This window comes from Strix uralensis, chromosome 1 (genome assembly GCF_047716275.1).
Source record: "Strix uralensis isolate ZFMK-TIS-50842 chromosome 1, bStrUra1, whole genome shotgun sequence".
Taxonomy (NCBI): domain Eukaryota; kingdom Metazoa; phylum Chordata; class Aves; order Strigiformes; family Strigidae; genus Strix; species Strix uralensis.
Genome location: NC_133972.1, coordinates 86923059 through 86943807, shown reverse-complemented (window position 1 = coordinate 86943807; position 20749 = coordinate 86923059). Strand labels below are relative to the sequence as shown.

At 36.5% G+C, this 20749-nt stretch overlaps 1 protein-coding gene across 3 annotated transcripts in view; it reads right to left on the bottom strand.

The window, feature by feature from the left end:
- Positions 1–5122: 5122 nt before the first annotated feature.
- CDH9 (cadherin 9) overlaps positions 5123–20749 on the bottom strand; it is a 79247-nt gene continuing 63620 nt past the window's right edge. For 2 of the 3 annotated variants that reach the window (XM_074893012.1, XM_074893023.1), the window contains 5 exons: positions 19644–19780; positions 18148–18269; positions 8803–8920; positions 8451–8702; positions 5123–5610 (listed from right to left, as the gene is read on the bottom strand). In XM_074893012.1, coding sequence (XP_074749113.1) covers positions 5123–5610; positions 8451–8702; positions 8803–8920; positions 18148–18269; positions 19644–19780 — 1117 coding nt within the window. Of the gene's footprint in view, positions 5611–8450; positions 8703–8802; positions 8921–18147; positions 18333–19643; positions 19781–20749 lie in introns of all 3 variants that reach the window. The other variant, XM_074893001.1, reaches the window with a different exon arrangement.

Below are 20749 nucleotides of genomic sequence, written 5' to 3'. Positions count from 1 at the left end.
TGCATGAGCATGAAATGCCCAACACTTCTGTGCCTCAGTTCTCTCACAGAGAGAAGAACGTCTGCAGAAGCATGACTGGAAGGTGCTTCTACCTATCATCCCTCTGTTTCCTGCTGCTTAACCAGTATTACATATCCCACTGTGTCAATCAACACTTCTGCCCAGTATTGGACCAATATTATTTGCCTATTCATCTGAAGCTTGCTCTTTTTTGTTGGACTTTTTGTCAGTTGTACCCATCAATGTCACTAATCTTAAAATGCTAAAGGAAGCTAATAACTTCATCACTACCAGTTTGTATTGGACAACTCAAAGACATTTTCTATAGCAGTCAGCAACTTCAACCATGCTAGGGTAGTGGTATCTATACTGGACCTCACCAAATTCCTCTAAATACGGACCTCTGAATGTAAAAATAGCCATCAAACTCTAAGACGCCTCTCATGACTTTCTTTTCTTTCCCTGTATCTTTGGAAATCCAAATACAATGTAATAGTGGGATCTATGTGTGATGCTCCCTTTAGGATTTATAGAAATCATATAGCCGTTGTTTCACTGATGATTAAAAGGAGATGACTTACCAGTAACTGGCCTTCAAAATGAGTTGTCCACATACACATTTATTATTCAATCTCCTTTTCTTCTCCCTCAGAATTCTTGTTGATTAATTGAATGATGAACTGTCTTAATATTTATTTCACAAAAAGATTGTTTAAATGATCAAAAAATTGATGTACTTAACTTGATCAGTCTGAACCTGTTACTGGAAAATAGGAGTCAATCAAAGGGTGATCTGAAGTTTTTCTGCCACCTTTGTAACCCGATGAGGTAGATTTCTATATCTATCAATGTTATGCAAGTTACTGTTGGTTCCTAGATATCTCCCTTTGGCTGTTCAGAGGCATAGAAAACCTGAGATTTAATTAGCTACAATACCCACTACAGCATCCAGGGTATCTGGCCACCCAGCAGCCTCAGCAAGTCACTGACCAGAAGCTGCACCTGTTCAGAATGTCCTCAGCACTGGAAGGTGATACAGGGTGGGTTTTGCAGGCATAACCCTCTAGCATTTTGGGTGAGCAAACTCAGAGGCAGTGCAACCACCCTGCTGAACACCCATCACAGCAAAAGTGCATGCCTCTGTCATAGAAAAAGGTGGCAGTGTTACCCTTGAGGGATATGGCTATTGCTGTGCAAAGGCACTCCTCCTTAGGAAATACCCTGGGAATCAGTCTGGCTTATGACACCAGAAGCAGCAGCTCATCCAATCACATATGGTTGTCACTCATTAGTTCTATTGTATAAAACGTAATCAAAAAGCCTGTCTCCAAAATCTCAGTGAATATAAACAGGTAAAAATGGGACAGAGTGAAACTGACATATCACAGTAGTTTCCCCTGTGAATACAAATTCCTCATCTGTGATGTGCTATTTACTGTGTTGTTTCAGATGTAAGAGTAAAAACAGATCCATTTTTTAAAAAAGAATTGTAATAGAAAAAATAGTTTCTGCATCCCATTTGAATGAAGAATCCCACATAACTACCAGTTAGGCATGTCAGGTGATAAACTTGCCAGCTAGTTTTAGTCATTTTAAGAATACTTGAAATTTTTAGCAATTTTGGGAAATTACTTGTTTTGTTGTATCAACTATGTGAATTTCTCTGAGCTGTAAACCCATGTAGGTCTTCCTTTAAACATATATTGCTTTAAGTGATACAGGGTTCTTGGGCTTTGTCTCATCCCATGTGGAGGGTTATGAGGGGGTGAATCTTTTGAATTCCCTGAGAGCCTGCGTGTCTGTGGAAGAGCCCGTCTGGTCTCTGCTCGGCAGAGCTGCAGCAGGGCGGAGTCACCACAGTGACTCAGAGGAATAATTGTGCTGGTGACTTTATTAGGTGACCACTTTAATGAATGAATGGAGACAAGTTGGCAGCAATCAACTGATAACCCTCCGGAGAATGAATAAAGGCACTTTGATGATGAGACTATTTTCCTAATAACCCATTAACAATCAACCAATTGTAGTTCAATTCCTACAAAAGTTATATACATGAATATATGTAAGAAAGAGAGACACCAGAAAGAGGAAAGAGAAAAAGAGAGAGGAGGGGATAGGAAAAGGGGAATCACTACCCTTGGATCCCACATTGTCACAGATTAGTGAGCTTGTCTGTAGGTGGTGGGTCGACAAAGACACACGTGGGGTATTGCCTTTACACAGGCTACAGTTACCTCTCTTTGCTTTAGTGGCAACGACTCATGGGATGAGAAAACTTAGAGTGAAAGAAGAGGGGTACCTTTCTTTGATGATCTTCTGGAGTTTCTGCTCTTCTCAAAATACCACATAGGTACCATGACATAATGATACTGAGGACATGTCTCTCCCAGATCATTCTGTGAAGTTACTTCTACAATACTTCTTTTTCCTTTCTGTCACTCCTTTCTGAAAACAAACAAACAAAACCACCACAATACAAAAATAAGATTATTTCTATGTGAAAAATATAAATTCTAAATTAAATGTGTATGTCTTCAAGGAAGAAGAATTCCTCACACCCTGTTTTCCTTCATCCTGCCTTTACCAGTAGCCTCTCTGAAATCAAACTAGTACCCTTTGATTTGTCCTCTGCCAACTCTTAACATCTTAAAAACTTATTTAACCCCACTGACATATACCTTGTCTGTATCTGTCCTTGCTTAGGGATACATGTATTTCATTTTCCCCTCTCCTGCCATTCTACATCACTGTATGATATTCAGATTTCTGATGACAATTTACAAGATTGCTAAAAGCTCTCCCCTTAGTCCAATCTACTGTGTTTGTCACTGAAGATGAGGTTTGGGTGTACAGCTTCTGTAAGTCAAGGAAGTTTTTGCTATATTCTTGTTTTGTTTTGGTTTTTGATTTTTCTCCCCACACACCCCCCACCCCCCTGCCCAGTCATTTATTTTCAGGGACATAGTTGTTTTATTGTCCATTTTTTTCCTCTTATCCTATGTTAAGGCAGTGCCTTAAAGTTATGAAAATTGCATTGAAAGACATTCCTGTGTACTTTCAATTTGCCAGCAACACTTTTGAGAACATACATTCCATAAGTCTTTTGTTTTCTCTGGCAAGACACAAAAAAGAAGTACGCATTCTTGTGCCATCAAGCTACACACTGATGCCTTGTTACTGCATGTCATCCATGTACATGGCTGACACATGACAGCAGATTATTTTGACTGTTTTGTGTCACTGAAGTTTTTTGTTTGCAGTATAGTATTGCAGACCTGACATGCAGCTCACAGTGAGCTGTTCAGGTGCTTGTTTGGAAGCCCAGTCCCCACACACACACACCCACACACACACCCTCCCAAAAAAAAGGAGTTCAGTGTCAGAAAACTTGAGATGCATCCTTGGGGCTGTCAGAATAATATGGTCAAGGGATAAAATAAATAATAGTGAAGAGATATTTGTGAGAAATAATCTGAAAGTCAGCATAGTAGAGAGGAAAATATTAGGCAGGTGTGTGTTCCTATATCTGGGTGAAGCGACATGTAGCCTCTTTATTGTCTTTTTGGTAAGAGATGAGTGCCTCAGTAATCCACATTACATTGCCAATGTGTATCTTAAGTTTCTTTCTGAAAAGATTTGAAAAACAACTAAGTAATCTAGATAAAACCTTTAAACATGATTATTTTGGACATCTGTATGCACTAGGTTTTCCCTAAAGTTGATATTAAAAATGGAAATGCTATGGATACTGTATATCCTACATTGTTGAAAACTTTGACTTTTTTTCATCCATTTGAGGTCTTTTATTTTTCTTTTTTTTAAAAACAAATATGGATGAAGCTTGCAACTCTCAGTCAGATCACATGCGATCCAGGTAAATTTCTCCTGTCCTGTGTTGTGGAAAAAATGTGCATTGCATGAAAGCTGATCCAGCAAATATATTTTAAACATAAATATATACTTGAAGATTGTCATTAATGCTTTAGAAAATATGCAAATGTATGCACTTCTGTGAAGGAAAAGAACACTGACATCTTTAATAAAATATTAGTTGGACTTTGTTTTTATTGCTTGGCTGACTTTGATTTAAAAAGAAGCTATTAGTGGCGTGTCTGATTTGCCTAATTGCCTCAAAACCGAAAAATAAGATTAGAATACAAAAGCCTTCCTTTCATTGTTGATGTTTGCTTAATTATTCCATTTTTTTAAAAGGCATATTATAAAATTGTTTTCATATCTACCAGAATAAACCTTCATGGTTCCTTAAATCCCCAGGCATATATCTGTTAAATCCTATCACCGGTTACCTGTTCATATAAGAAGGTATGTGGGAGTGAGTTTCACAATGGAACTATATTATAATGCCATATAGTAATACACATTGCAAGTCAGACTACATTTATTTATAATAATTTTTTCAAAATAATTTTTCTTTTTTCTACACTATATTCCCATTACAGAGCACTCTCTCCATATTGTTCTTGCACAGTACATTTCAACCACTAATCCAACATAAGAAGATGCGTTCAGAAATTAAATATTGCACAATATGCCGTTTCCTTTGTTCAGAAAGTCTGGACAGTTCCTTACGATTAACAAAGTACGTGAGTAAGTAGTGTTTTTATAAATACTGATTTATTTAATAAAAATACAAAAATATAAATATACATATATAAAAATATCATGATGCATAAACACACAGACATTCTTTAACTCAATAAATATGGCAGTAATATTAATCTTCTTTAAAGTATATTTTTAAGATTATGTTACAATGCAGGTGCACACTGTCCCAGCTAGTAGGAAAGGTAATGCAAAGCAATTAAAAAAAAATTAAGTTTCCATCTCAACATTAAAGGCACAAAAAGCCTTTTATTGTAATTTCATTGTCAATAAAAAACCTTTCATCGGAGGTTTCTAGGCAGAGAGGGTGAATTATAGACTTTTTAAAATCTAAATCATTCATATTCATTCACGTTGACTTATTGATTAAGCAAACCCTTACTAAGACAACATCTATTTTTTGTAAATTTTTTATTCCCAAGTAAGAGAGAGTAGGCCACTTTATCTAGTAACATAGACATGAATTCCACTAACACTGACCAGGTCACAGATTACTTTCTCAGTCTCGATCACTGTCTTCTCCACCATACATATCTGCTAGTTTTTTAAACCGAGGCCCCCAGTCACTGAGGTAATCATAGTCTTGGTTGCCCTCCGTGGTAAGTGATTCCAGGGAGCTGAGTGAATTTGCTATGGAATCATTTCCTTCGTAGGCATATGTTGCTAATGAATCATAAGGAGGCGCAGCTGGGTCTAAATCATTTTCCTTTAACCTTCTATGAATAAAATCTTGGACATCAATGTTTTCCCAAAGAGGTGCAGTCCTTCTTATCTGAAATATAGTTTCTGGGATAACATCTCTTCTCATCTTACTTTCCTCCCTTGCTTCTGGATTTCTCAGTGTGCCAATGTCAAAAGCCTGGGTGTCTTCTTCCCCACCTCCTTCATCATTGTAGGTCACAATGTTATCCCGAACATCATCCTTTGAGATTATCAAGGGCTCTTTCTTTCTCTGTCTCTTGAGAGCCATAAACAAGACAACTAATACTGAAAGGAAACAAAAGATGGATGAAGAAACGCGAGTTAGAAATTAAATAAATAATCATTTTGCAGTACATGTCGGACTGGAAAAGTTTTAAGGTTAGGGTGGGATTTTCAGTAGGAAAATAGTGATAAAAGCTAAGTCCAATTTGAAGTTAATAAGGAAAAATGATAATGATTTTATAGCACTCAAAACTTATGCTTTTTTAAACTTATGAGAGCAATGATTAAAATATTATATATTTGAAACAGATATAGAATTAAGCTGAAGTTGAAAAGCAGACAATGTAAAATATATCATCCTACCAGGGTTTGACTTTGATTTTAGTTTTGTGAAGTACCACCTTCCTGGCAGTCACTAAGGTTGATTTCATCAAACGTAGTTGAATCTCCCTGGCAAAAGTAATTCACACTCTTGAAAGCTAGTGATTTAGGTATTTCTAAGTGCCTAATTCACTTTTGAAAATGGGATCTATAGGTCCTTCTGAAAATAAAAACCTAACACCTTCAGCTATCAATATTATTGACAAAACTATTTTTGGCTTCAATAACTGCAAGAATTGAAATCTAATCTTTGCTATGAAACGTTTCTTTTTAAAAACATGATCCCCCTAGTTTAATGTTAGTTGAATAACTCTTCTCTTTGGAGAGGTAAGGCTTGACACAAAAATGAACCTCTGCAGAGGGAGATGTAATACTGAAGTTAGATTTGCAAATACATTCTGGTGTCTAAATGCTATTGATTTCAGTAAGAGTTCAATGCTTAAAAGCATTTAAAAATCTGACCCTAGCTCCAGTAGCTGGAGTAAATAGGAGAGTCAGCGAGATCATCTGTCAATAAGGCATAACAGTGGTTGCTGAACTGCACATTACAGCTGTGCTGAGTACTTTTGTTGAGTCTTAGGAGCAAAGTTTTTACTCTGAATGACTTGAATACTGGTGAATAAAAGGGAAGATTGGACATAATGCAGGTAGGAAGAGGGGACCAAATATCTTCCACATGCCATGGTACAATGTTGTGAAAGTAAAGGCTGTTCTGTTCTGTTCTGTTTGTTTGTGATTTTTGTATTTGTACAGGAGTCATTCTTTTCAAGTTTTCCTAATGCTAGACAAGTAATAGCCCACTTAAGAAAGTTTAAGAACTTCATGTACAAGAGTAGGGCAGATCAGCAAAAGGTTATTATGAAGAAGTGTCTTTCACAGCCAGGTACTTATTATGTCTCTCCTACCTTGGGCATGATGACACCATTCTACTATCCTAACACACCACGTCTTGTTGAACAAATAAATAAGATGCTGAGAATCACACCAACTGTAGACTAACAATTCTGTTTAGCTGCTCTTCAGCCTTATGCTACTCTGGCTTCAGCTATGTCTGTAGCGTTAAATAGAGCAGGGTCTCTGACGCTGGGGCCAAGAGACACAAAGTCACAGTTGTTTTGCACAACACTGGTACCTGAGCCTATTCTGAGTCTCGTGTGCTATCGTTGTGGTTTTAAAGGCACATTTTGATTTTTGGTTTTAGTTCAATATTTCTGTACTAAAGCATTGTAGCCAATCTGAGTGATGCTTTCATAGTGAGCCAGTAAGGGTATGTGTTTCATGGTACACATTTCATGCTCTGTGTTGGGGCATGAAGGGTGGCTTTGAAAACCCAGAACCTGCTGACATGGTTTTAAGAACTATGCAAGGTGGAGACTGAGATCTGTCAAAGTTTGAACCGTAATTGTCTGTTGGAAGTGGTGCCCTGAAAGTTCTGATGCTCAGACTATGCCTGGGTAACGCCCTGGGGAATCCAAGCTGGCTCATGCTGAAACCAGGTCAGCAATGAAGATTGAACCTAAGCAGTATGGACAGTTTGCCAGAGTTCAAGTATCCTTCCTTCCCTATGCCCAACAGTACAGATATAGTTCCTACATATTGTCCCTCTCCTAACAGTCTCTGTGGTCCTTTGACTATTTACTGGAGGTAGCTTGAATCCAGTCTAAAAAATGAAAAAAAAAAAAAAAAGTGATCTCCTTAGAATTATGTAAACTGACACCCATAAATTTATCACTGCTCCCTTGGCAAGTTGTGTTGGCTAGGACAGCTGGAAAGGGAAGGAAGTTTTCCACAGAGTTTGACCAGAAAGTAGAGATGATGGCACTTTTAAGGAGACACTTCTCTGGTAAGCAAAACATGCAAGTTGCAATTTCAAAATTCTTTCCACCAGGTTATGAGCTAGCATTTATTCTAGTCTCTTAATTTGTTACTTCATCTTTCTAATGCTTCTGCTCTCCAACCACCCATGTAACTTCTGCACTCACACTTTATTTAATCAGTTGTTCTCACTACCACTTGCAAGCAATTGAACAGTTCTCTTCTATGCTTTTGAGCTAAATATTTCCTGAGTATAAAAATTACAAATCATTCATGATTAAATAGATAGTGTAAGTGATAATTTTTTAATCACTGAGAAACTTATCACTCACCTTCAGGAATATGATTTTAAAGTCCTGGATCTAAATGAAGATCAAATGAGCGAGCATCATCTAAAACTGGCCCTAGACTTTAAAATGTATTTCATCTAAATAACATTGATCATCTCATTCTTCTTGTACACTCTTCTGAATAGTAATGATGAAAACCAGCCCATAGTATCTCCTTTTCCCACTGTCCCAGCTCCTCTTTCATCTTAGAAAACAGCTGATTAAAAAAAACCCAAAACAACAGCAAAAACCCCCAACACTTCAGGTATGAAATATTGTTCTGCAGGGTCACGTGAATGAGGGGTTGAAGAATATCAGGGGTCTAGAATTGACCAGACCTTTGCCTAGTCAATTCAATGTCTCATCACAGGTACTTGCCTAGCAGGATAATGATGCAGAGGAGAATGGCAATGAGTGCTCCTGTGCTGAGGCCAGCAGGGAGGAGCAAGGCCTCAGCGCTGCAGGACTGCATGTTCCCCCGGCTGTCGCAGGCACACACTCGAATGGTCAGTGTGCCAGTGCTGCTCTGGATCGGGTAGTCATTGTCAAATATTATGATTGGCAGGAGATAGGTACTCATCTTACTACGGCTGTATCCATTTCTTCTAGTCATAATTCCTGCTGTGTTATCTAGAATGGAAAAGCAGAATAAATACATGTTGCTGAGTGAAGTTTTATGTGGTATTGGGGCTGGGAGGCAAGGAAGGGGATAGCACTGGTCAGTAATTACCTTTGTTGTCTACAATGGAGAAGTTTGGATGAACAGCAAATTCTGGCACCAACTCAAAGAAAAATTTGTGTCCTCGAGGAGGGTCATCTTTGTCAATGGCACTCACAGTCTGTATCAGCTATAAAGAAAACAGTATTTCATGCTATTTTAGAAATCTTGTGTTTAAAATAAGGTCTCTGCCTTTCATGTCTAGTAAAAATCCAATGAATCTCTATCTGAAGGCACAAACTGATGTCCTAAGCCAAATGTTCTCCACATAACCACAGGAAAGGTTACAGTAAGCAAATTGTTGTTTTATTGTTTAAACACATAACAGAGGATGAAAAAGGGGAGTCCTCACTGCAAGACAGCCATGTGCTTTGATTTGTATTCTATATTTTGCTGTGATACAGAAACAATTGCTCTTCTGAATAAGCCATAAACCTCCTGTGGCCTCATGCAGGAATGACACAGAGTAGTGTGTAAACCAGTTGTTAAGTGGGTCTAATTCCCAGTCCACCTCATCTGCTCCTGGCGATAAATTGGAGTACTGCACTGGCTCGGTTCTCCTGAGGTAATAAAAAGAGATGCTTTACTCCCTCCTAAATTGAAACCTCTGGCTGTGGAGCTTTATAGCTGCCCTAACAAGGTCATTCAAGCTCAGCTGGGAAGGAGTGATAATAGTGCTAGTACAGGGTCAGAGTAGAGTAGACTAAAAAAGAGAGGCTTCAGCAGTACTTCTGGCTTTCCTGTTGCATCAAAACACGTGCCAATATATGTACTCATGTATATAGAGACACACATACATGCAAGCAATCTGAGTCTTTTCCTATGTGCTGTTAGACAGATAGATAAAGGCTAAGAAAAACAGCTGCAGGAATGAGGAAGGAAAAGCTACCTGGGAATAGCTGTGGTTTGTGAAAAGACTTGCAACAGTTAACACCATGCCAGGTTTCATGAGTCGTAGTGACTCCAGTGAGCCGTATGAATGACTGCTGTGTCCTTTGCACTCCCTAGTGGGTATCGCACTGGAGAGTGACCCATACTCCGTCTTGGCTTGCAAGGACGTGTTTGAGTTCAATCACAAGATGACAAAGCTTGGTGGCATGAGAATGGGAGTAAGCTTCAACTGAGGATGCTGCAACTTAGTACAGGTGAGTTTCTATGGCACCTAAACTTAAAGGCAAAAAGGGCTCAGTAGTCAGACTTGTTTCTTTCAAAGCCATGAGGGAACAAATGCCTGTCTTGAGGTTTTCAAGTGTTTCCAGTGTGTAAGGTGTCTTGAAATCCCACAGACATCAAAGCCACTTGTTATCAAAGACACTTCACGGCTTGTTTTTCTACTCTTTCCAGGGAAAGTACAGCGTGACTTCTTCAAGAAATACAGTAATTGACAAGCAACACTGATACAATTCTTAAGTTTTGGAGCAATCAAGTAAGGAATGCCTTTTTCTTATGTACTTTCTCTGAACATCAGCTTGATTGAGACTTGAGGATACAGTTAAATTTTGGAGGGTATTTAGCATCTCTCAGGATAGAACACTGTATTAGACAAACATAATTATAGGGCTACCAAAAATACTAAAGTGTTTTTCTCACTGCAACATTCAGAAACCTGCTGTTGCTAGTGCTGTATTGCACAACGAGTTTTTGGACCATTCTTTCTAGTTAATTTTGGGATACATTTATTACAGCTAAAATATTAAGTTATTAAAAAAAACCCCAACCAAAACAGTAGAGAGATCTGAGTTTGTCTCACTCATTTCCTAGCAGCGCCTTCTAAAACAACCACAAGATTTATTTTTCTTTATAATTTTCTTTTGATTTTTGAGGCATATTGAGGAACTTGAAAGGTAATTTGTGAACATCAGCCTTTTACAAGAAGACGTGACTATGGTGAAGGCAGGATTATGCAGTTTTTCTAAGTGTGATTAGAATAATAACTACATAATAAGATCTCTTTATTTTTAAATCATTTGATGATCATTAGATTTTTTTTTTTTTTTAAAGTTTTACCTATTTCCCAAAATTAGCCAAATCCCTGTTTATGGCAAAGTAGCCTGTTCACTATGCTGCTGAGTCTCATTTGAGAAATTATGCCAACATTTTTCTAGTGTCCCATTGCTTTTCTCTTTGCTGTAATATGCTTCTGACAGTGGCAATACAGAAAACAAGACCAGGATGGTGCTCAATTTTAGTTTTCCATTGTTTAATGCAAAAATGTAATATTGCTACTAAAAAATAATTCTTTCTGATAGGACTAAAATACCATATACACTGCAATGAGGAATTTTTCCTCTCACATTTTTACACGTTTGAAAAGACAGAAAATGTGTAAAAGTGCCAGAGTAAAGAGATATCATTAGAATAAGTAATAATATTTGTGCAATTTCTTGCTGAAAATCTCAGGGAAAAAATATCCTCATATACTAGCTACCAGAAATTTCAGTTGAGTATCTTGGGGGTTTTTGACATGTAATCAGTGGGATGTTTGTAGGATCTGGATTTGATTCCCTTCATGTCCAAATCACATGGAGGAGGACAATTGTGCCAGGCATAGAGGGACTTAATTACATTGAAAACTTATTGTTGAGGGTAAGGCTGAAGTAGGAAAAAACCCCAAACTTATTGCCTGCTCTAACTAATGGCTGCATAAATTGAGAACCAGCTGTTCTTCCACCAGGAAAGATGGGAGAATAAAAGAAAAATGAGAAAGGATGATTGAAGGTGATTTTGTCCAAATGATTAATGGGTGAAAGGAAATCAGAAATGTTATCTAATTAAGGATTATTTTTTCAGTTATACAGCTGTAAATAAAAGAGAATGATATTAATGATAATCACTAGAAAGATATGTGGCTATTTTTATTTTAAGTATCACAGTTACATGTAAAAGTTTAGTACTGTTTCATGTACATTTTGTAATTTCATGTAGGAAATGTATTCTTCCACGTTGAAGGAGTTATGGACATTGAGTTATGATCACTCTTCACCAGGAGTTCAGAAAAAGATCTCTGACACTGTAAGATTTATGAAGGAAGAGTTATTTCAAGAAAATTACTTTTACTCAAATATATTTCAATCATATCAGTCTTAAAGAAGATAAAAACATTCCCCTTTTTTTATTTCTTCCATAGTTACCCATGAGAATGAGCACAATTTGTAGAATACAACATTATAGCCATTATTTTGAAGGTTGCGTGTGCATGTTCATGTGTACTTCTGTGTGTTTAAAGAAACAGTCTCATACTCTTAAGTGGAACCTATTGGATAAATTCAAGTTTTTAAGGAACACTTGTCTTTGATGATACTGAAAATGTAAACAAGCATTGACATAAAGTTTGCTCTTCTACACTCAGGGCAAAGTGGCTATAGCAGCTTAACAGCGTAAGATGAGTTGTGAATGAGGAATTATTCCCACTGGAAATATTTCTTGTAGAATTTCTTTCATGATGAAACCTTTTAAAGGGTTTGGACCTATTTCCCATTGGCATAATTTTTTCAAATGTGGAAATGTTTTGATTATAATACTGTTTTGCACTTGTTTTGTTGTGGGTTTTTTTTGTTTGGTTGGTTGGTTGTTTTCTCTCCTGAATACTGTGTTTTTAAGGCCATGACTTACACCACGGTCAAAACTGGGATTATAGTTTGCATTCAGTCTACTTTATAGCTGTTCATACTCATCTCTGAAAAAGTGATTGGGGATTAATAGACTGTCTAGTAACAGATTCCTTACTTTTATCTGGTATATTCCTAGACATAGACTGCTCTCCCATTTTCTTCAACCTGTTTTAAAGATAGAAAGTGAGTAAAAGCTAGGTGGGGGCATTATGAATTAACAAGGGTCCCTGTGCACTTCAGAGCATGCCCTTACTGTTCCTGAGGCTGCATTTGTGGACACGGAGAACTTCACAAGTAGGAGACTTGGGTCCTGGGCTCAGCCTTGGGACCGCCTCTAAAAGGAATATAAGAACCATTAAAGCAAACATTAAGCTAGTAGGGCATCTTTAACTGTATAGAGGTCAGCACCAGCCAGCCACTTTTTAGATCAGCTTTTCAGCCTGTGCTGGCTTGTCATGTCATGCGAATAAACCACAGTTTCACATTGGCTCCAGGGTACACACTTTAAAAATGCAGCAACATGCTTCAGATAGATTCTTGCAAGGTTCATTGAAGAAAGCTGAACAAAATGAGATCTATGAATGGACAGATGCAATATATTTTCAGGTTAAAACTTCTACTAATAAAACAAAATTTGAGACAAATAGAAGGTCCTCAATGTAATCGTCTGCTGCTTCTTTTCAAAACAGCAGCATATCTGTGGTTGCTATCGTATTTTTAAAACTTTTTTTCAAAATTTCTCCTTTTAAAATACACTGTAAATAAGACAGTGAAAAATAATGTCACCTTCACAGGAATTTAAAGATGGTCTGCTGTTGTAGACAGTGCTTTTCTGAAGATTTAAAAGAATGTAATTGTCATATAGCATGAAAATTGTACTTCTAGTCTCAGAGAAGTAAGACCACTGGAGACAGACACTGTTAAGCTACAGATACAGTAGCAGCTGCTGAATTTTGCTGTTCCTTGTATATGATTATACATATGCAGTGGAGTAGGCCTTCAATCCACTTGAATCATTTGGGCTTTCATTTTTGTTATGTTATGCTCCTAGTTAAACCTGGATATTGTACAACAGAGAAATTTGTCAAATGTCCTTTATCTACTTTCAGCTGTTTCTGAGATAAGACTTAAAAAATTTCACTAGGCATTTGAGAAAGGAAAATTTGGGACATTTTGCTGCTTGTTTTTGTATGACACTTTTTTTTCAGAAGTCATATAGGAGAGAGCAGAACAAATACTGGATCTTGGAGCACTGTTTTTCTGATTCTTGAAAATTACTAAACTTGTTTTTTGCTGCAAATATTTCCCAAGGAATCTGGAAAGCTGTCACCACTTTGCAATAAACCATGAAAAAACATATTGTGAGAGAGGCGGAGCTTTTGACAATCAACAGGAAGTAGTAGTGTGCAAATGCTGTGGGGGAATGTAGGAAGAGCAACTTTGTGTTTCTCCTGTCCTTTCTTTCTCTTGCCCCTTTTCCTTCCTCTATGATATCTGGTAGGGACAATCACTAACTAATCTTGAATGCATTAATAACACAGCACAGTGTAAGTGGGTGGGATGAAGATTTTGTAGAAGATTTCAAAGTGGCTACATTTCTTCAGGAGTGAAATAATAATATAGTTTAAGTGTCCCCACATAGAAGTGTTTCAAAATCAGTCCAGCTCTTAGTGGATGCCCATATTGTCATTTTGCAGCTTGAGTGATCACACATGTTCAGGCACAGATCTAGCCTATACACATGTATGGTGCTAGCTGCAGAAAGCAGCCTCCATCATATGTGTATAAACTTGAATAGACCTTTGATCTTGATTCCTTAAGTCCAAAGAAATGTTCTAAAATTACTACTGCTTAACAAAGCTTCATGTTTGGTAATGCAAACCACTTTGGTTTTGAAGTCCTGGCTCTGTTCCACAAATGCGTTGACAGTTTTAAAGCAGGACTGAAAGCTTATCAGAAGTTGGAAAATTCTCCCTTGATCTCCAATTCCTACTTCAAAACAGAGACAGATTGCTAGCATGGGTCTCCCTAAATCAAGACAATAGGTGTCTACCTAGAGAAGGCAGCTACAATGTATAAACAATGGCTACATGAAAAATGTAATCTCTGTGTGCTTCATCTGAAAAAAGGAGGGGGAGTATGGAGGCTAATGAAAAGAAAAATCTGCCAGCTTTTTGATGGAAGAGACAAATTCTTTCTCTGTTCTGATGCCTGAGAGCCCCTGAATGGCAGGAAAGAACACAGCATCACTGCAAAAAAAGCTACCCGGGTTATTTTCTTAAATATTATTATTGATGGCTGTTGAAATTAGCTAAATTGTTACTAGCAAATTGTTCAGTTAAATCAGTCTCCTTTTCAAGTAAATCTTCCTGGTTTCCATGGAGAAGACTCATCCTCTAATCCAGCTAAAAAGACCCAATTAATTCCTGTGACAAGGGCATAAGAGAACTTGTACCAGAGCCTTCCCCACAACAGTCCCTGGGGCTCTAGAGCGCCATCAAAGGATTAGAGATTTCTAAATTGTGCGAGAGGAAAGCTGTGTCATACTCCTCTTTAGCCTGTGTATTAGCCAGTGGAATGGGACTGCATGGTAACAAATCTGTTCCAGACTAATGAACATAGTTGTTTATGCACTTCTAGTGATAATGTTTCTCCACAGCCATACCGTTGTTGTTTGGAGACAAAAGAGTAGCAGGGGAGGAGGAGAAACTGTAGGATTTTCTTTCCTCTGACCCTCCTAAGGCTATCTGAAAAACACAATGAATGCAGCCTCTAATATCTGCTGATGTTGAGAATGAGTAATGTCGCTTGGCGACAGAGAGCAATATTTGATTATTCTGACTGCTTCCTGATGCACCTGAGATTTAGAGAGCAGTGTGATTAATAGCTGGGCCCGATTAAAAAAAAAAAAAAAAGAATTAGAAATTAACTAAATGTATTTATCTTCTCAATCTGGCTCTCCTGCTATGGGCACCAGATGTAGAAGCAGTAGAAGCACTGCTGTGATCTGTTAAGAAGCAATAATGATCCTAATAAGACAGCTGCTTTAGGTGATCTCTAAAATAAGGTGTAGTCCTAAATGAACACAACATGATTCTATATCTTTATTGTACTATAGGGGGACTGCTAAACATGAAAAATATGGGTTATCTGGAATTTAGCATCCTTGGCCAAAATATTCAAGTTTGTATCTCTGTAGTCATTGCTACTTTTTAGGCACCAAAATAAAAGTAGTCTCATGTGATAAAGGTAACTTGTTTTCTGAAATACTAAGTCAACTATATGTAAATGTCCTGATGTGAACTCAGATGCCTGTCTAGAGGAACCCAATTGTTAACAAATAGAAGAACAATCTGGATCTCTCATTCTTCTGCAGCTACACTTAATGCACACTGTCCTTCTAGTATTTTTTTTTTATTTTTCCAGTGAGGGAAAATAATCTCTGAAATTAAATTGGTATGCCACATGTAAGGGAGGTCTGAAAAACCATATGCCTATCTAATGGGCCTCTGTCATCTCTGTTGTTAGGAAAACACAGAATTTACCAGAAAGGTGAATGAAATTTTATACATTAATGGATATTTCATCAAGTATGCTAGACTAGATGGAAATTTAAGAAAACTGACAAGCAGTATGCCTGGATTGAACTTGGTTCAAATATATGACAAAACCTGTGCTTGCCGGTTGATAAAATTGCACATGATTAATTTCAATGAAATCTTAATTTGTAAGCTTTGGAACCTTTGTGTTATACAATCAGAGTACATCACTCACTTCGCTATCAGTCATTATACTGAGATTTTAAGCTTTATTTGTCTCAATTTCATATTGTGCAAAGAGATTTTGTTGCACAGACAGAATTTAGGTCATATGCCAGTGTTTGAAATTAATGACTAGGATTATCTGAATTTATTCTATGTGTAAAAACATGATAGATAGATAAAGATAAAGATGTTAGATAAAGATAAAACAAAACTATGAGTGTAAAATAACCAGAAGTTTAGGGACTTTTTTCTCATTTTATAAGGTTTGAACTGTATTCTTGTGTGACAGTTTATGTCACTGGTTAAGACACAATGTTGTGATCATAAACCTCAGTTGTTTTGGAAGGTGTTCCTTGTTAATTTTTCTGATATTTCTTCATTGTTTTAATTTAATTAATCACTGCCTTTTATATGCATATTCCTCTATTTATATAATTTGCATCAAAAATATTAAGACTTTCTTGAAAAAGAATTAAAATAATGGTCAAGTACCTCTTCAAAGCCAAGTGATTTCACTCAAAGTATCCTCTGTCTTTCTAACCCACTTACAAAAATTCCAGTATCAGGTGCAATGAATGAAAAATAAGTAGAATTGAATGTAAAACCCACCAATCCACTTTTTCTCCCTTTTTTGTTCTCTCCTTTTTTTTTTTTTTTTTTTTTTTAATCTGTTAAACCATTCATAAAACATCATTTGAATTACAACTTGTAAATTGCATGTTCTTGCTCTGTCTAGAGTTCTGCAGGACCTGAAATTCTAGACTCATATCAGGGAACATCTATGCTACTTTCAGGGCAACTCCCATGACTATGTTAAATACAACACTGGGCAGCAACCAAGTGAAAACATGAGCATGCTTCCTGATGCATATCCATATACCCCAGCCCTGTAAAGCCTTTGAGTGTTGTATGATCACTGTGCTCTAAGAACAAACAAAATAGCCTACATTCAGATCCTTTCCACATACTTTCTATGAAGAAAATCAGCCTTGTTGGATGATGTCAGCATAAAACTAGTGAGACACAAGGACAGAACTAAGCTGAGTTTAAGGTTCCGTCCTGGCCTCTCTCCACTAGAGTAGGAACACACTCAGATTTGTGCTAACAAAAATAATGATCTCAAGCTTTTTCTTCCACTCAGAAATACATTAGTCTAGAGAAGAGGCTCATGCATGGACTTAGGCCCATACTTGAAAGACAATCTCAAGGTACAAAATCTGTTATTAAATCCAGTTCTTTGGTAAATAATTTGAGAACTAAAAGCCAGCAAATCATACATCTTTCTTCACAGGATTTGAAACTGAAAGGCTGTCTGGCATTAGCATAAATAGATGTTGGTTATAGCCGCAGTAATATTAAAAGATTTCTATAAAATCCTGGCTCTGAGTTCCATTAGTCTGTCTCCTTTCTCAGATCCCAGTTATCACTTTATTTTCTCTAGAAATCTTGTTATTGTCTTTTTAGATTATTACAGAATTGCTGAGATAATTTAGAAAGGTATATACAAGAGCTTTGACCAAATTCAACTCAATTCCAAACTGAAGTTTAACTTGCAAAAGTTTATTTTTCATATCTCCTTTACCGAAGCATAACAAAAGATTTTCTTGCTTTGTGTACTTGAAGATGTGGTTACATTAACTAAGGCTTTGAAAAAAATGTGGAAAAAAATGGAATTATCAAACAGTATAAAGGGTTTTATAGCATTATGTATAACTAGTTCTGAAAAACATTTTCTGACAGTAGGAATGAAAAAACACCTTAAAGTATGATTTGTATTATATGCTATATTATTATACTAGGGTAAAATCCTGCATCTTTTATCTCCTCCTTTTTTGAATCAGTTGTTAGTTTTTGTAGAAGGTAGGAAATAAAGAGGCTGAGTTGCTTTGCAGTTGTTCAAATTAATATATGTTGAAGTCTTCATTATTTTATTCCAGGATAGTTTCATTACAAGTTCTTCAGTGACATAAGTATTTGTTTACCTGTCCTGCTTTTGCATTTTCACAAACAAATGTTTCATAGTATTTGTCAAATTCTGGTGCATGATCATTTATGTCTAAAATCCGGATGAAGACAGGTATCTGGCTACTTTGTTTAGGATTATCTGAAACAAGAAAATTTTTAATATTACAATACAAGCATTTACAGTCTATGTCTATGAAAAGACCTGAAAATATCTAATCTTTTTTTTCCAATATACATAAGAAATGTTAATTTTTCTTGATTATACTAAAGCAATTATATTTCATTTCCTACTGACATATATTCCATACACATAAAAGCCCAAAAGCCCTATTTATATTTGAAACAAGTTAATCTATTATAGTATATGTATTTTGAAATAATATAAAATATACTTAAATTTATTTGCATTAAAACCAGATCACTCAGTTATTATTGTCTTCTATACATTAGTGCAGTAAATGATTCATTACAAAAGCTGTTTCTTGAGGTTGAGCTGTCAATAGCATTTACTTGTTCAAATCAGTAAAACAGTTAAACAGCATCAGTCAACAACAACACAAAAAATCCCCCACAACCAACCCAAAGTTTTCCTTTCTCTCCAAAATGTAGAAACCAAAACAAAAAAAGGATGCTATCATCAACTGGTGTTCACAAATTTGACCACCAAGGTTAATCTATCAGTGGAGATGAATTTTGCAGTACATGTATTGAAAATGGGGACCATATTTGACTAAACAATGAAAAAGCATTTATGAGGAAAAGGTATCAGTCTTTACGGGGATATATATAATCTCTTCATATTACCCGATTCCCAGACTGTTAAGCACATAGACTCCTGGGGAATCTATAGGGAGAATGAAGGAAGGGAGGAAAGTTGTTCCCTAAAACCAGTGTCTCTGTTTCCCCTCTCACTCTGTTGGCTGGAAAGAAAAGGCAGACAAGAGACATTCAGATCTAAAAGGATCCAACAGAATGTGAAGAATCCAGGTGAAAGTCTTAGGGCTAGCATTTGCTTCAGACATGGAGGGGAAAGAATTTCCTCTAGTATTGGCTACAAATGAAACAATTTCCTGAGATAAGTTAAAGCAGTTGATGTAAAGCATTATTTCTTCCCCTGTTTACAGTGGTCATTCTGACAATGTGTTATTTGTCTGTCATGGCCGTCTTTTTTTCCAAGGATTTTCCCAAAGACTTAGCTTAGGATAAAGCCTGAGTGCATCACCCCTGCACCAAATTATTTCTTGAGAATTCTCAAGGAACCAGTTAACTTGTCTAACATATACTGTACCTGGTTTTGTTGAGCCTGAGAATTCCATATTAACTTTTCATAAATGGACAAGATAATCCTAAAGTAGTAAATTAAATTTTTAGATGTGCATTTAAAGATACTCTGTCTATTGATAATATCTGAAGAAGGTCAAAACCAATGAAACAAGGTAAATAATAGATACTGTAGAATTTTAGTCTTTTCTCAGTTCTAATGTTCTTGTGAGATAAATGATCTCGAACTTACTGATTTCAGTTGCTATGACAGTGATGTTGTGCCAGGGAGTTTCTTCCCGGTCAAGTGGCTTTGAGATGAATAAGGATCCATTTCCTGAATAGATGTTGAATATTCTGTCAAGGTCAGTGTGTCGATCCACAGAATATCTGTCAAGGTACAGTACAACTGAGCATCTCCTGTTACAGTTTCTAGTTTAGCTCACAGCCATCTCTAAAAGTTTTCTAATTTTAAATGTGGTTAATCAAGAATGTTTCCTTTACAGTTTAGCTAAGCTTTCCTGTAGCTGCCTGAGGAGTGTGGCATGTTACAAATACTGAGAAACAATTTTTTAAGACTAGTGAGTTGGATGAAGAGCAAACTATGTGGGCAGTTTGTTAGACTAACATTTGAAATTACATTTTAGCTTATAAAGTGAATGCTGGAATAACAACTAGAAGTGAACATTCTTAAATAATTTTTTTGCAAATTAATTGTTTCTTGGAGAACTCAGTCATCAAAGGACACACATTGCAGATATAATTAAGTATCAGTTTATAACAAGATATTTTTGAGATGTCACAAGGACCATCAAAATCACCATAAAAATCTTTGGATTAGTTGCTGTTTAAGATGAAAGTTCTTAAAATCTTATTTTATGACACTTGCTATTGGTTGTTTTCCAGCAAGGAAAAATTCATTTTACAGGTGTTTTTTAATTAATCTAGTAGTTACCAGTCACAATGTATAAATTGAGATTTTATAATACATAGATTACTTAAAAATATTTTATTTTCTTCCTCCTCTCACACCTCCTACCTCAAACTGTACTGCTGCGGGGCATGATAGGCTTGTTCAGAAATGCAGAAATCAAGTTTCCTAATCTGTTGCATGATAAATACACAGATTTCAGTGCTGTGTTTGTTACTGCAGATAATAATAGCAGATGGCTAACAATTACAGCAGTTTCACAGCATTGAACTCTTACTTATAATTGCTATGACTTTCTCACAATCATTTCTTATTTAATATAATGTGATCATAAAATAGTTAAACTATGGAACATGGTAGACAATGTAATGTTTAGGGAATTATGAAGGTACAGAAGGCTGACTGCTGTCAACCAGCAAAGAGAATTG